The 16,850-nt window shown below is 42.2% G+C and overlaps 1 protein-coding gene across 1 annotated transcript; it reads right to left on the minus strand.

Moving 5' to 3' along the window:
• Positions 1-565: 565 nt before the first annotated feature.
• ENOSF1 (enolase superfamily member 1) lies at positions 566-12,206 on the minus strand. The gene is given in 12 exon segments (XM_037380008.1): positions 566-700; positions 731-753; positions 854-1,044; positions 4,242-4,279; positions 4,915-5,057; positions 6,110-6,213; positions 6,641-6,663; positions 7,109-7,146; positions 7,944-7,982; positions 8,187-8,259; positions 10,154-10,199; positions 12,151-12,206. Coding segments are annotated over 12 exon segments (909 nt in total).
• Positions 12,207-16,850: the final 4,644 nt, after the last annotated feature.

Genomic DNA, 16,850 nt, shown 5'->3' on the forward strand with positions numbered 1-16,850 from the left:
CACTCATTCTGCCTCACAATTTGGCCTTGGAAGAGTTTGCTGTCTTCTGTCACTCCTCCTCCAAATACATCATTTCCCCACTTGCCAAGAGCTATTCAATGAACTCGGAGAGGGCCAATAAATTTCTTACCACTTTACTTAAATGCCAACTTCGTTTATGCTCTCCCTTCTTAGACAAGCTTTTAGAACTCACATTATTTCTGACGTGTTATGATACGTTGCAAAATTGGCCTTGCTGCAATACCAGAAAGAATATTAGTTATCTGGTCATGATAGATGAGGGGTCAGAAAAGCAGGAACTAACTGTTTCTGAATTTTGAGACAAACACCTACCTGATCAGCCATGGAAATCAACAGTCTGTTAGTTAGTCTGACTTTTGGTGAATTTGCCACCATAGTGACTGACACCTATGAAGTGTCTGAATATGGAATACAGCCGAGGTTTCAAGTACTTTTATCAAAGCCACAAACTGTTCGCTTTCACCTGCTTGAATTGCAATCCACACTTCTAACTTCGCTTTGCAGCCCGCAAATGCATGCTGTGACCACCATTTTAAGAAACATTTTAAGAACGATCACCACAGTCAATTGCTACTGGGGTTTTTTGTATAACTAATCTGCTTTCAAGGCTTTCAGATACTGGCATATAATCTCATATTAGCAAGTGCTGGACTAATTCACAGAGACACCCAGTTCCAAACTAGAGAAAGACAGTGCCCAATACAAAGACATCCAAAGCCCTTTGGTGTATTCCTACAGCATGACATGAAACGAAAAAAAAATTACAGCATTGCATGGAAGCTTATGCTCAGAAATCACAAGCATGACAGCTGAAGAAACTAATCAGACTAACTTGGAGGTTGGGGAGAGAAAGATTTACTCATTGCTGCTGCATTTTGCAGAGCCTTACCCTGGAACTTTCTGGCCATCAGCAGCACAGACAAGTTTTCATTCACACTTCCCAACCTGCAGCTGTCGATTTGGAGATAACTCAAGGCCTTAGCTTGTAGAAGCTGTTTAAATACCACTCTGTTGTGGCAGTGTAAAGGAAAAAATAAAAAGTTAAGACCTGAAGTCTCCCAAATTAACATATTACAAGAGCTGCTGGCAACTCATATAAAAACATTTGTACAGTGTCCCTCCTTTGTGTCTCAATAAATCCAAATTATTTTAATTACTCCATTTAATTGGAGATCACATGAGAATTTGAATGAAGTGGAGTTCAGTGATGCTGCCAATACCAAAAATAGCCAGCTTATACTTGCAATGTTAAGAGCACTACACCTGACACAGTGAACTGAGCTACTCTGAAAAAAAATCACAGAGTGCGAAAGGGCATAATCATACTGGAATGAGTGGGGAAATTACTGCCCTTTAACTGGATGTTGAACCACATAAATAAAAGTGAAGTGAAAACGCAAGTGAAAATGGCTCTTCTGTTTCAGAACAAGGACAGGGCCTTAACTTACACAAAGACAGCTAAGTTTGTAGTGAAACAATTAAGGAATGCTTGCATGACCTGATCGGGCAGCTCTGCCAGACAATTGCCTCACAGACTGCCTCAAGATCTTTTTAGGATATAGGCTCCTTGAGGAGCCAACTCACCCCCCTCTGGTCACCCAACTGTGTCCACAGGCAGGGACTTGGGGTACACTGGGGACTGGACTGTCTTATCCCCACTTCACTACGCTCAGGGCTGCACAGCTTTGGTATGTGCTTGCCTATGTGAATGAACCGCTACTCCCATTTTGAGACAGCTAAAGTGAATATAGCAGTGATTCTGCTGTAGGAAATCATTCCTTCCTCTGGAGACCAGTCCAGCCAGATGAGAGATGGCCTTGTAGACAAGATAGGCTTGGAAAAGAGTCAGGATTCCATTTCTAGCTGTACTACAGATTTCCCATCTGGAGCTTGGCTAAGTTGTTCAGTTAGTTCAGGCCTTACATTAATTTCCCAAGTTTGTAATATGGATAATAGTACTCCCCTCATTCACAGAGGAATTCTGTGGATAAATACATTAAAAGTCGATGTGGTTTTCAGATGTTATGGTGAAAAGAAGAAAAAGGTTATACAAACCATCAGGCAAAGCTAGTGTTCAGGACTGGCCTTTACTTTGTAAAGCAAGGCTACGCTAATGGGTATCAAACCCATCCTAATAGAAGTTCACTATAAAACATCCCCCTTCCCAAATTAAGTCTTCTATCTACTGGCAGACAAGAGCTGAAAGCAAGAAGCACAATGAAATACGTTGATAGCAGGGCTTGCCATGAGAAACTGGCAGCAGAGAAACTATGCTAATGCTGTCACTGTTGGCTCCAGTTGCTGCAGAAAACCAAGAATTTGTTAATTCACATTTTTTGGCTCTGTAGATATGGTGTCAAGACTTGGCAAAATGATGAGTGCGATAACAAACAATTTACTTTATCTTGGAGACTGGTATTCTAAAAGGTACAAGCCTGTCTATTGACAGCTTGCTATTTATGATGTATCTGCGAATTAGTTCTGGTCTTTGGACTCATTAAAAATATTTAATGCAAAAAGTATTTAAATATAGCTGATGGCAGTGACTTACTACTAATGCTAGCAACGAGTTTCCTTGGGGGAAAAGAAAGGTTTCAACCTTATAAAATAGCTGCATATACCGGCCAAATTCCACCCAAGGCCAGATAGGGCACTGAATGCACTGACAGGCAGCACCCTGATGTGGGGCCCACACCCTCTGCCCATGGGCCTTAGTTTCTGCCTGGGCTGCGTTGCAGGTGCACCTGCTCCCAGCTGTGGTACAGCTGTGGACGTGTCTGGCCCTGGGCCCACACCCCAGCCTGGCCTGGTGATCACGGCCCTGCTCTGCCATGGCCCTGCCCAGTCACACCTGGGCTGTGTCTGACTGCGGTTCCCCTCATCAGGCCTGATCCCAAACCCCACGCACACACTGCTGGCCTGGCCTGGCCTCAGCCCATCCGCGTCCTTGTCCCCAAGGAGGTGGCCACTGCATGGGACTGGGGCCACCCACTGCCCCCCACCAACCTTGCTCCTGACACAGGTGGGCTGGGCGGCCCCTGCCCTGCTGCCCCCGTGGGGACCCCGTGCAAGTCCGGGTCCCCCGGGAGCAGCTGGCCGCTGTGACACCCTGCCAGTTCCCTCAGGCTGTCTCAAGCCTTGAACCGGCACCACAGAGCCAGGCCCATGGCTGTGCACAGCCTTGCCCCACAAACCTGGCCTGGCTCTGGCCTCTGACCATCCCACAGCACTGGCCTCTGCCTGAAACCAAGCTTCTGAGCAAACTCCTCACAGAGGTCTTTGGGGCTTTTTGAGGGCCATTTGAGAATCCCTCCCTTGCCCCCCCCGCCCCGCCCAATAAGACTACCAAGGCTCTGGGGCTACTCAGGGTCTGCCTGAGCCCCACACCTGGCTCCAGTCCTCCTTGCCATGTCCCTTTCCCATGTTCCTGCTCTGTCTCTGTGTCCCCTGGAATGTCCCATCTGAGTCCAGATCTCTGTTGGGTGGGCGGACATATCCCTCTGGCGGGGAGAGCTGCCACCGGGGCACTGAGGGCAGGATTGGCCTTGCTGGCCCTGTCCAGCCTCACCGGAGGCCTTCCCCCCTCACGCCGACCCTTGGACCCATTTCAGCTCAAGTCATGGCCCCCAGCCCCTGCCTGAGCTACCACCAGGTGTGACCATCTATGCTGCTGTGCTGAGCAAAACACTCAAGCACCAAACCCGCAGAGCAAAATGGGAGCTGTGACAATTATCCCTGGGCTGCAGGGGATATCAGCTTCAGCAGCCCTGCAGCTCTCTGCAGACCACAGTGTCTAGCCTACCTTTTTCTGCACAGATGTTACTCAAGTTGCCTCATGGAACTGCAGTGTGCTCCACTGAGCAGCATGGACTTACCCTCTTGTACCTTGCTTCTCTACCCTTCATATGGGCAATCATGAGCATGGATGTATTATTTCATATTTCTCATTGATGTGAGAATATGTTTTAGCAGTTACTCTTGTAATAATAATACTTAAAAAATCAGATATTTCCAGGTTGTTCACAGAAATGGTGTGTGGGAAGAATGAACCAGGGAGATAATGTGAAGGCAAAGATACCAAGTAATTTTCAGCTTAGTATTTAACTGTAGTGAGAAATGCAAAGGAGTTTTGGCACCAGCTCCAAAGGTTATGCAGTAGTTGCATTAAATGAGCAGTAATTAGGAAAAAGCCCAAAGCACTTATACATATACTCACGTGTTCTCTGGTTGTCACACCAATTCCTAACAGTGCTAAGACCTGCAAGGAAGGAACAAACATTCAAGTCTTGGTTCTTGTTTTTAATTCCCAACAGTTACTCAGTAGCATAAAGGATGGAATAACAGTTGATTCAGCATACTGCTTTCTATGCATTTTATAGAAAATACAACACGTTCTAAAACCATTTATTGATTCCCCCCACCCCCCACCCCCCTCAGCTTTCTCTGCTCCACAAGCAATGTAAAGAATTATATAGCAGGGTATGCAGAGCAGTGAAGACATGCACATACTGTACATCTGGGGTTTTAACAATGTTACTAAATATAGTGGTTTGGGAGCACAGATTCTGAACTGAACTCCCAATGTCACTGGAAGCCACACATTTTAAAAAAAAAAGCCCATTCATATTTTTTACTAAATGTTGGCTGCTTTCCTCATGCAAGCGTTACAGTCCATTTACGTATTTTTTTTTAGAAACAAGCTTTTTCTTTAAGCTTAAGGGAATATAGGTGCAAAATGTGTGTCCAAATACTGTAGCAAATATGTTTAATGGTGCTCTGAATAACTAGTTAAACCTGAACTCTGAATATGTGAAGGAACAGTATCAACATTACATTACAGCACTGACTGGAGTCACTATATTACCACTGAAATAAAAAAATCAACTCTCCAACCACTGAAATGGTTGCATGTCCCATCTGAACACACATATCCTCATCTGGAAAAGCTGGCTTCTTAATCCACAAGGGTTTGAACTCAGCTGATTTAGTGACCTAATCTATTGCTCCCTTTATTCCCCATCATTGGTTTGCATCCACTGGGGGTAAGAAAAATAAGAATCGAATACACTGAAAGATTCTATTGATTTTTTTCTGTCAAAATCTCATAAAAAGAGCTAAAAAATTGATATGAAGTGGTAGAAATTCAGGAAATAGAAAGGAAATAAAAAGCTGGAATTGCCATTCTGTCTGTTTTGTACTTTTGGCCACACTTACACTGAGTTGCAATGACTATAGCAATATTCAGACTAGGTTTGAATCAAGCAGATCAGGAGCTGTAGGAAGTAGGGCAGAGTCTTCTGTGGGAACGAGTATATCTTGGCATCTTTCCTTGAGTAAAGCACCCTAAAACAAGGACATGGCTGCCTGAAATTTTCAGCAGAAAAGCTTATTGGAAAAAAAATGTAGTAGTTTAAATAAGACGAGTATCTCAAGTAGCACTTCTCTCCCACACAAGGGAGATTTTTTTGAATCTGAAAATGATGCCACAGTTCCTCTGCAGGCTCTTCAGGTCCTTGCCATCCTGTATTCACAGAGTTTCTGGTTCAGCATTTCATGATATGTAGCATCCCATGAAAGCTCCGTGCTGCACTGCAGCACCCAGAGTAGATTGGCAGCTGTGGTGTGTCAGGGAACACATGGGTCAAAGAATCCAGCCCATAGCAGTCAACAGAATAAATGTGTGACTTCCATCTAATTATTTATTTTAATTTAAATATTCTAGTTTGGAAAACCTCTTTTCCAGTTTATTTTTGGCCATATCTTGATGAAATAATTATTAACAGGCTTTACTCTGGAAGCCTCCCTGGATATTAAAGGCACTTTAAATCTTCTAAAAGACAATCCTGGAAGTGTGGGTTCCCCTGCAGACTTGAGTGGAAGTTCTGGCACTGAAATACAGGATAAAATTCTTAGTAATACATCTACTTCGGTCATGTCCAGTACTGCTTTTAGTTGATATATATCAACATTTTTTGCCATCATTATTCAGGATTGGAAGAAGGAAGAAAAAAATATTTGTCAAGGAATGCATGTAATGACAGATATTTTGTCTAGTGGTTTTAAATAGAAAATAATGTAGTATAGTAGCAAAAAGTGATATTCACCATTATTTTGTCTGGGCCAATCATTTCTTGTATAAATCTGCATCTGCAAATAACATCCTGCAGATCTACACCCACCTTTACTTTGAACCTAGATGCATATTTGGAACAAGATATAGAACACTCTGAACGATTAATGCAGCAGTAAACTACAATCCGTAAACCAGAATTTACAATTTCAGCATCACTGTCTTACAGAAAGAACTTTCTTATTACTTCTCTTCCCTTGTGAGTGAGCTTCATCCTACTCTGAAAATAAAAAGAGCAATGTTTTGTTCCTATAAATCAGTGGAAACACCTTTATCTTCATTTGTCATCAGCCCTTAGCTTCACCACACCATTACTGTTTTCCTGCAATGCAGCATTATGCACTGGTAGAAAGAAGTGCCTGAGACAGATACAGAAGCAAAGTCATTGCTGCCCATATCATAGACCTGGAAGAGTTAGACTAGGTCTAGTCCATCTGTTCAAATCATAAACCACAGAAGAATAATGCTCAATACTATTGTTTACCATACATTGTCCAGCCTTGTCTCAAGGCCTATGTGCGTAACTGCAAGCAAAGTTACATCAGCTGTACATCTCCAAATAACTCTACCACACTGCATCTAGAATAATATTAGTTTACACATTTTTAGAATAAGACTTGTCTTTCTTTCTAGGAGGTAGCAGAAAAACATCAGAAAATAAGATCAGATATATTCAATAACATCCAGCTGAACCAAACCCCCCAACCCAGCTAACTGTAGCATACAATAATTTTTTTTAATCCAGGTATGAACATCCCATGACTCAGCAACACTATTTCTAGATATACCAAGGTGTGTATTTCCCAGAAGATAAATCCCAGCTGTATTAACTAAATCTGACACCAATAAACTGCCCAAACCTTTCACAATATTTCACAGAAAGCCAAGCACATGCAACTCTCTCTGGCAATAAGGATGCTGCCTTATGAAGGATGCTAAGGGCCCTCTGCTGCTGACAGTTCCAGAGTATCCCTCAAAGCCAGCAACCAGAAGCTCTAGAAGAAACCAGCAATTATCAAACTTTTCAGGTTCATGTTGTCTTTGAAGGAGACACCCCCATTTCTCATCTGTGAAGTTATTGCAAGTTAAGGGCACTGTGTTTGTAAACGCAGCTATGCAATCACAGATTTTAGGTGCTTTCATTAACACTCTTAATGATCACGCTTCTGGTTTACTGATACCACTCTTCTGAGTGCATAAACTCCTTGCTTAAGCCAACACAGCTGCACCCATGCAAACCTGCTGTTACATACCAACATAAAGAGACTTCCATTTCTACCTTAATTCCTTGGGCATGTTCTTGATCATAGACAGGATTGTAACACTAACACTTTGCCTTATTGGGAAAACTGCAGATGAGGATGGTTTGAACTCAGGCTGTGCTTTAGCCAAGAGAGGATTATTTTGTTAAATAGTGCATCAAAGAATGTTCTGTGAGGAATCTGAAGGATTGGAGGTTTTGACTTCTTTTTTTCCATCATTTTAATCAAATAGGTTGATTTTGCTGAATAACTCCTTCCCTCTTCTCCCTAGATACTTCATTGCAAGAGAACTGCAAACCAGATAAACCCTTGGAAAAAGTGGAGAACAGCATAATCTTCTTGCTAATCCAACACAAAGAGTTATATGGCAAAAAGTCATCAATGTAGCACAAACCAGATGTCTGACTTTGCAGTCCTGAAACACATGAGATGCTAGCAAACAACAAGCTTCCTCTCACACAGTTGTCTTCCCATTCTCTAAGACATGCAGAGTAATGGTTTTCATCAGGCACAGATCTGTTTAGGCTCACCCCTTTCCTTTTTCCCAAACAGGCCATTTTGGAGTATTTCTGGAGGACAACAAGTATAAATACCAAATTATACTGAACAACAACTTCTCCTCACCCTCCAGATTTCATCATTACAGTTGTCCCTCCAACCTGTCTTAGTTTCACAGGCTGCTGGAATATTCCTGGGTGAGCTACTCTGACCAAAAATTCAAGGATTAGGAAGATGATGGTACCAAAGTCCAGCTTTGAAGGAAGATGACTTACTATAAGATTCTTCATCTGTTAGCACATCAGTGATATATCTGAAATTCACGCAGAATAGCAATTGTTTGGCATCCTGATTCAAGGATGACATATAAAAGCATAGCATAATAAAACTGTATGATGAAAAAGATTAAGTAATGCTAGTCGCTTGAGGAATGGCTATCAATCTTTTCCCTATTTCTCTGAAGCAAGCAGGGAGTTGAGACAGCAGATATTTTAAACCTTCCCCCCCAACCACCTCATCAGCCTGTGTTGCACTGCCAAATGTGTGTGTGCCTACTTCTGTGGTGTGGGTAGCTGATAATAAACCCTTTTCACCTTCCTTTTAAACTCCATCGAAGCAGGAGCAAAAAATTAAACAGGAAAGCCAAGTCACACTTTTCAGATATCAAATTAAGACAGAGAAGCACCCCTGTTGTCACACCTCCTGCTCTCAGGAAAGGAAACCCAGGTTATTTTAGAGTAGGCTCTTTTAGATCTTAATACTGAACAGAATTCCCCTAAAATGACCAATCGCTTCAGCAAACAGACCAACACTTGGGGCCCAAGCATTTGCTAGCAGACAATGGTAGCATATGCAGTTCAACTACTGAGTTTTTAGTTTTTAAAGAATTATATTTGGGAACAAGCCCCCAGCAATTAAAAAAAGTAAAGCACGCCCTTTGTTGCGCAGATTTAAAGAAAAGCATCTCCTAGGCCAAATCATAAACAAAGACTTACAGATAAAAGCACAATCCTTTACGTACACAGCTTCCTATTAGCAGTAGACATCAGTTCCACCTGCCAGCTATGATGCCAGACAAGACAAGCTGTACAGCTTCCCCAGAAGAGGGGCTAGTTTGCATCTCTGTGTGAGGGTAGAGACATGAAAAGGGTATACTGGGAGGGAAGGACATCTCTGAGTAGAAAGTTACACGCACTGCCAGGGAAATAGCTTCTGTCTGAAATAAGCTCTAAGATCATTTTAGTTTTGACACCAACTAAAACATGTACTCTTCTAATACAGTTAAAAACAATAGGGCCGTGTTGCCTTTTGACTGGAAATACAACAATATTTCCTTACCATGTTGACTAGTAACTTCCACATAAACTAGGAAACAAAACAAATAACTGGAACCACATGGATGCCATGAAAGATACAACACAGAGATGTTTTTTTCTTTATGAGAAAGTGTCACCAAATGCAAGTATGTTTGCATTTGGCACACAAAATTAATTACTGACACCAAAGCAATGTGGCTCTCAATCCCAAGCAAGAACATTTGACATTTCCCCCTGAAAATCAGTAAAGACTGAGCACCCTTCTTAACCTGGTTTCTTTATGGAAGCAATATTGGTGGGGTGATTATCAAAAAAGAAAAAAAAGCCCACTTCATACCAGCTATCTGAAATGGTGACTTTCCCTCTGGCCCCCTCCCTTGCTGGAAATCATCATCACAGAAACTACTCTTTCAACACATAAGATGGCTTCTTTTGAATTTTTTGATGAGCCTCTTTTTTGGGCTGTATTATTCTCTTGGACTTCGGCAAGCTGAAAGTTGCTGATTGCTTTCACAAGCAAGGATATGTGAAGGCTCAATCCACAGAGCAGAGTGAAGAAAAGAGTGAATGCTGACAGGCCTGAGCCCATGAGACTCAAGCCCACTCTCCTCCGCAAACTCTACAGTCAGGGTAGTGTGGTGGCATGTCCCAAGCCACATGGTACATGAGCATGCACAGTGGCAACTCCAGTCCAGTAGTAGCTGCAGCTTTTTACTGTTTCTGTCCTCTTAAATCAGAAGGTCTGCAAACAGCAAGCATGTCCAACCGTGCCTGTCAGGATATGGCCGCAGCAACACTGTACCAGGCATTATTTGTCCTCCTGCAGGGGTCTGAAGTGCTAGTTCTGGAGTAGGACTCCACCATACCAAGCATTTTAAGCTCACAGCAAAAGGTCAGTTTCTGCCTGTCATGACCTAAAGGATTACCTGGTCTACATGTATGGAGAGATCACAACTGACTGTTTGTAGGATTCTGTAATACACAAGAACATGGAAGCTTAACCCTCTAAATTTCTCTACTTCATTACGAATTACCACAAATATCACAAAAATCATCACAAGCTAGTACACTACGACAAAAATCGCCACTAGCAAACAGCTATGATTAATAAAATGAATATGTATGAATATATATCAAGCTGTTACAAACTGCAATCGGCAATTAATAATACCATATCAAACAATAGTGTGTTATCAATCAGTAATAGCATCCATCAGTATTGTAGTACAACCAATAACAGCAGCAGCCAGTAGCTATTTACTATGACAGATTACTACAGTTTATCATTAGTGAAGCAAACTTATCAACAATATAACAGCAGATAAAGTTATGATAGATTACTTATATGAATAAATATAATATTGATATGAAGTGAATTAGTTTTCAGAAGGAGCCAAACCATCCCAAAAGGGCTGAACAAACAGATCTCAGAGAGGGACCAACCATCCCCAAAAGAGGGGAGGACAGACAGCTGATAAGACAGTATGCAGAGTCTCACTGCCAAAATGATCCACATCACAGACTCTGGTTTCAGCCAGGTGTCCCTGGGGAGAGCCCAGGAGCTCATAGAAAGGTCATATGGAATTCACCTGGGAAGTTCTCAGAAAGAGAGAGGCTCCATTTTGGATAAAAATTAAGTCCTTTTTATATTACAGAGACATAACAGGGAGAAGGACATTGAGCAGCAAACGATTTTCACCTGTAACAGCCAATAGATGATGCTGGTTTCAGTTCCTTCAGATACATTTTATTTTTTCAGACTGTTTTCCACCTTCTCAGATGATACATTGCCATTGCAGTCACTTGCTTTGTGCTTATTGGTGGTATCTGTGGTTTCTATCCCTGGTTTCTAGGTACCCTGGCTGGACTTCAGAGAGGCCAGCTGGACTTTTCAAGGATGTTTTTGTATGGTTCACAGGATGTTATTGTATGGTTTCCAGGCTCGTAGTTCCAGGCTGACAGCCCTTTCTCTGTCAGTATTTTTTAACAGACAATATCTTTTGCTCGGTAATTTCCCCTTCTAACCAGGCCACCTTTACAGCTGTTCACTTCACTGACTAAATAGGTTATTTTTAATATCCAGTACAGGCTAGGTATACAAGATTTGGCTCTCAGATCAACAGAATATTCAGTAGAGAAGTGGCTAAAAGATTAACATCTCAAATTAAAATCTCCAAGATTTAAGAGACAGGCATACAGATAAACATCTGATAAGTAGGACTAGGCAAAAGCCTTTTTTTTTTTTTTCAGAAATGCCAGAGCTCCAGCAAAATTACTTCTGAAATGTTCTGCCCAATTCCACGACTAAGCACTCTGCAGTTGCTAGTTTTCCACCCTGCAAAAATTAAGCATGTGCAGAGTCTCCGAAAACTTGGTGATGTCTGTACTTTATTTGATATTTTAAAGCTAAACATATGTATAAATTACTTTAATATATGTATTTAACATCTACATATATATTTATACATATTTAACATATACATATGTATTTAACATATGTATAAATTACCCCTTCTCTGGTCCAAGCTGTTGGGCAAACAACTGTACATCCACCAGTGCCATCCACAATGGTTTGATACTCTTCCATGTCTCAGTTTCTTTTAAATGATATTTTGTTCACCAGACATTAAAAGACAGCACTATTAATAACGCAGCAAGGGGAAAAGTCACTGATACTGGAAAAAAAGGAGAACTCTGTATTGTTAAAAATCACAAAAGAAGTAGATGCTGAAATGTGCGAGTTGCATTAAATACCCACCTGGAACTGAGTGGTCAGCGGTTTCACACTGGCTTGCCTTAGCACCAGGCATGTTCCTGATTTCTGAGAATAAAAATGGAAATATTTTGTGAAAATGTACAACTTATACATTTGTTACTATCCTTTTCATAACAGCACCCCTAACGTGTCTTAGCCAGCAGTTACCTGCTGCTGGTGAGCTCTCTGTCGAAGCCTCCAAAGTTGTTGCCAATTTCTCCCATGTCTATTGACCACATGAGTAAAGAGAGCCTTCATAGCACATATGACTGTAAAGCACAGCAGAATTTACTGCCTCATTACAGCCAATTGCTTGTAACAGAATGACTGTGGGCCCTTTCCTCAGGTGATACTTGGAGAAGTAACTTTTCTGACAGTCTATGAATTTGAAATATCAGCATGGAACCATTCACCTTGCACCCACATCTGAGTGGCCACTGCCAATTTAGTTGCATGGACATATTTTATCTTAACACTTGCCTGTTTCCAGATGCTGATCCCTTCCTCAAAACAACTGCTAATTACAAAGGGGTTTCAAGATAGAGTTGCTCCTGTATCTCCTCCAACTTCACAGAGGAAGAAAACAGCCGTCCCAGACTGACAGCCCCAAACACTGTTAAGGAGAAAGAGGCCATCAGATCACATCTCTGAGGATAACAGCATATCCATAAATGAGGGAACCTTTAAATACCATCCTACTCAAGCAACTGCTGCATCTCCCAGAGCTGTTTTGGTACTTATAGTCACGTTCTAGTTCTCATTTCCTCATAAGACATTCTGTTTCTGGCAATGACATAGTGGCAGTTGTGGTCCAGCTGTTTCAAGTCCACCAGACTCATGGCTGAGACTGAGTTCTCTATTTTTTCTAGCCCCACATACCACTAGTCAATGTCAACATATATTCCCAGCAAGGGTTTTTATTAGGGTAAACCGCACGCAAATCACGTCTAGCAAACTGCGGAGTGTCAGAGAAAGGACAGACACAGTATGAAGCCTCGTGCTAAGCATCATTTTCTTTAGCAGCATGCAATAAAAAGGGTCTTAAGAAATATGAAACCACAAGTCCAATTCTGCGAGGTCTCCCCTGTTCAGGGTATTTGCTTGAGATCTGAGAAACCAGTGTCTAAACCTCAGTTTTGTAAGAACCTTTTCCTGTGATCTGAGCTAAGACAGTTTACTTGCCTGTGTCTCAGTTTCTATGCTGTTCCTACCTGCACCACGGGAGGAACACCCCATCCCATGTTCCCTGGGTGTGATAAATCCTGTACTATGGTGGCTGAGGCCATTTATGTATCTAGGCAGGTTGTACCAAGCACATTTCAGTCATGATGACAGAAGGGTGTTCAGCATCTTATAAAAGACCAGGTGATACACAGACACCAATCTTAGGTTGACTAAAGATAGCAATTTATCATTAAAGAAGCTTAAAATAACTGTGCACTTGCCAGATTGCTAAGTGATTTTATTTTTAAAAAAAAACATTTCTGTAAGAAACCATTGCAAAGGTAGACTGAAGGAGGAAAAGGCATGATATCATCAAATCACATGTTTTGTGGGTGTTCATCTGATTGCTTAGAAGGATTTAACATATTCAGCATGTCAGTGAAACAGAAGAGTGGCAAAGAAGGAATTTCTCATTCCATGGTCTAGAACACTGACTGGCTGAAAGGGCACTAGAAAGTCCTTCTAAAGCACTCCTGCAAACCAGTTATGGAAGTTACTTCTGGTACAAAAAGGGAGCAAGAACTGCAGAGGAACTCCATGTGCTTACTGGGCAGTGCTTGTAGAAGACCACTGAAGCCCCATCCTGTCATAACAAACTGCTTTGCCTAACAAAAGCTTCCTGACCACCTGACTCCGCATACCATGGTGTCCCAGATGTGGCAGCCCATCAGGCTGGGAAGGTGGATGCTGCTGACAGCCACTGTCATGCTCAGAGGCTGAGGTAAGCACCTTCCCACACGTAGGCTGCCTGTGTGGTGGCTGGCTGTACCCTGGGGCCACCTGGGCTAGCCTCAGGCTGAGCATGCTAGGGGCTGACAGGGTTTTCCAGCTCAAGCTCCATGCTGTCCACACGTATTATTGATACATCAGCTTTGTTGCAGCCAAATTGCTGTGCAGGGCTCACAGGCTTTACCCAGATTTTGTCCTTTTTTTGGGAGTACCTCAAGTGTCCATTGTGGGGCATAATGGGAAATTGCTGCAGGCTTGTCTTAGGAAATCACCTCTCCAAGCTCAAGACCCGGAGCTGAGATTGGTAGGTAATGCTAAAGTCTTTCTATCTGAAAGGAAATTCCCAGCAGACCAAATGCTAGATTCTGGCTGCTGCATGGTCAATGTTGAACTTGATCCTGGATGAGTCAAAATGTCTCTTCTCTTGTCTCTCATCTGTGAAGAGTTTGAGAGTGAGAAAAGCTATATATTAGGTAATAAGCATTGATGGGTAAGATGACAGGTGCCTTAGAAACCCCAAAGAGACGTGCTGCAGATCAGTAATTTCTGCATATTACCTGGCATGACAATGTCTGTCTTGGGACAAAAAACAAATGAGGGTTGTGCTATTTTGTTGATAAATCAAGAGTATTTGCATAAGGCAGGCTGGCCTGCTAAAGCAGACGTGTATCCCACTATCTTCCTGAATGCCGTTTGTCATCCCCAGGTAGCAGAGAGGGTCACTCCTTCTTACCTTAATGATCAGTTGAACTCAGGGGACATATCTATTGCTATGTATACACACACTTGCTCTTTAAACACTTAGCAGCAGTCTGAAAAGGCTGGGGCCATTCTAAACAATGGCACCAGAGATTATATTTAGCCTATTAGCAATCTACTTATTATAACCTTAAACCCACTGAAGCTATTGATTGAACTTCAGTTTCATACAGAAAAAAATATCCCCTTGCAAATGGTATTCCTTTGATAAAGGTAGCAAGAAGGTTAAATGCACAGATTTTGATGCAGTCACCTTTAACAAATAATGCTAAATTAAAATGTAAATACAGAAACTATTTCTATTGTGCTGGTAGTCTTCTGGCACAATGGAAAGAATATACATGTATGCCAGTCATAAGTCAGTTTGAAAGAGGGAGAAATTCCAGAAGAGAAGAGGGTAACAATAGAACAAAATCAAAACTCCAGTGAAAGCGATATGGATCTGACCTTGCTCTAATAAGGCTGCTCAATTTGCTAGGCACTGCCCATTTATGAAAGAAAAAAGAAGACGGTACAAGGCTGCTATAGGCTTCTAATCTTTAATTCTGTCAGTTCTCGTCTGTGTTCATTCTACTACTGCAACACCACGTGATGGTGAAGAGTGAGCACCTAGGCTAGAACTGAGAGGAGCTGAAGGTGGGTAGAGGGATGTAAGGGATGTAAGTCATCTAGTCATCAACTTCCACTCTTAGAAATGTGAGCCAACACTCTTGCCTTTTCTTGGGAACTCTTCAGAAGGACAGAACCACAGACTTGGCCTCCTTGCCAGGACTGAACAGGGGCTACAATCTAGCACGGTCATTCACTGTTCAACACATCTTCGGCACCTCTGTGAGTGGTGTATTCCACGGTTGCTGGAGGAGCAGGGAGCCATCCTCACTGTTTTCATAATGAAGCTGTCAAATGTTTTCCGTATCTGTGGCACTTTCATCATAGGAGTCATGCTGAACTGAGGTTTATCCTTTCTTATTTTTGAAAGAGCAGAAATGCTTCTTTACCCAGCAAATACAACTCTGGTGCTTCCAAACACTGAAGCCGAGTGAAAAATCATCAGCCATGGAGCGCCTGGAAGGCTCCCCAAATGTAAATAAATGTGGGGGTATTGAATGAATGGTGAATGCAGCAGCTGGCACCTGCTGAGGTCCAGGAAAAAAGTGAGTTGTTAGCATGTATGGAATGGATTTTCAGGGCCAAATGTAGGATGCACAGATTATTAATTTCCCAGTATGTCCTTATCGGTAGCCTCAACTAGAAACTCAATAAACTAGTAGCAGGGCACAAAGGAGAGGGGTGAAGTGCCTCTGCTGGGAGTAGCTTTTTGATAAAAAAAGGAATGTTTTCACAGCAGTCAGCTTCAGTGTTGGTACATGACTGATTCACCAAGAGTGCTTGCATTCAGGTTTCCCTTTTAAATTTCCAGTCTGTTCCTTAGACCCTGCTGGGTTTAACTATGTAACTATTCTTTCTCCTTTAAGAACAAATCAAAAGCAACACAATGGCCAACATGTGTTTCTACTCACTAAGTAAATGAAATACTGAGAAGGTGGACAATGTTCCCTAAAAGTGTACAGTGCTATGAATACTTTGATCCCCCACCAAGATTAATATGAGTGGTTATTACAATTTGACAAAAAATACACCTTTAAATTAAAAGAGAATGTTAAAAAAACCCAACCAGACAACAATGTGCTACCTACATGAAGCACATGTTTGCATGCAGAACTAAGAAGGAAAATAAGCTCAAAGAGTAGGACTAGTAAAGAACATGAGTCCCATGGGTAATGCCTGAACTCTGTGAAGTTCCAAGGCATGCTGTACCCACATGGAAAGAAGGGAAACCCAACATAAAATCCTACATCCACTAGGAAAGAAATGCTAAGGTACTTGCCAGCGTCTGAAATGCTATCAGTCTGGAGCAGAGCTCCAGAGGCAAGCATCCCTGTAAATTTGGGATCCAGGGATCAGAATCTCTCTGGTTAGGCTCTCTGTATTGTTTTTTTACCCCAAGACCCCATCAAGGTTCAGCATTACAAATGATGGCAGAATGATGCTTGGAACTCCCCAGCTGATACGGAATGTGCCCTGCTCGGAACCAGGCTGAGCTGACCACAACCATCGCGGAGAGCAGAAGCAGCACTTGGCATTAGCCTTGCTCC

The sequence above is a fragment of the Falco rusticolus genome, chromosome 3 (assembly GCF_015220075.1).
Source record: "Falco rusticolus isolate bFalRus1 chromosome 3, bFalRus1.pri, whole genome shotgun sequence".
NCBI lineage: Eukaryota > Metazoa > Chordata > Aves > Falconiformes > Falconidae > Falco > Falco rusticolus.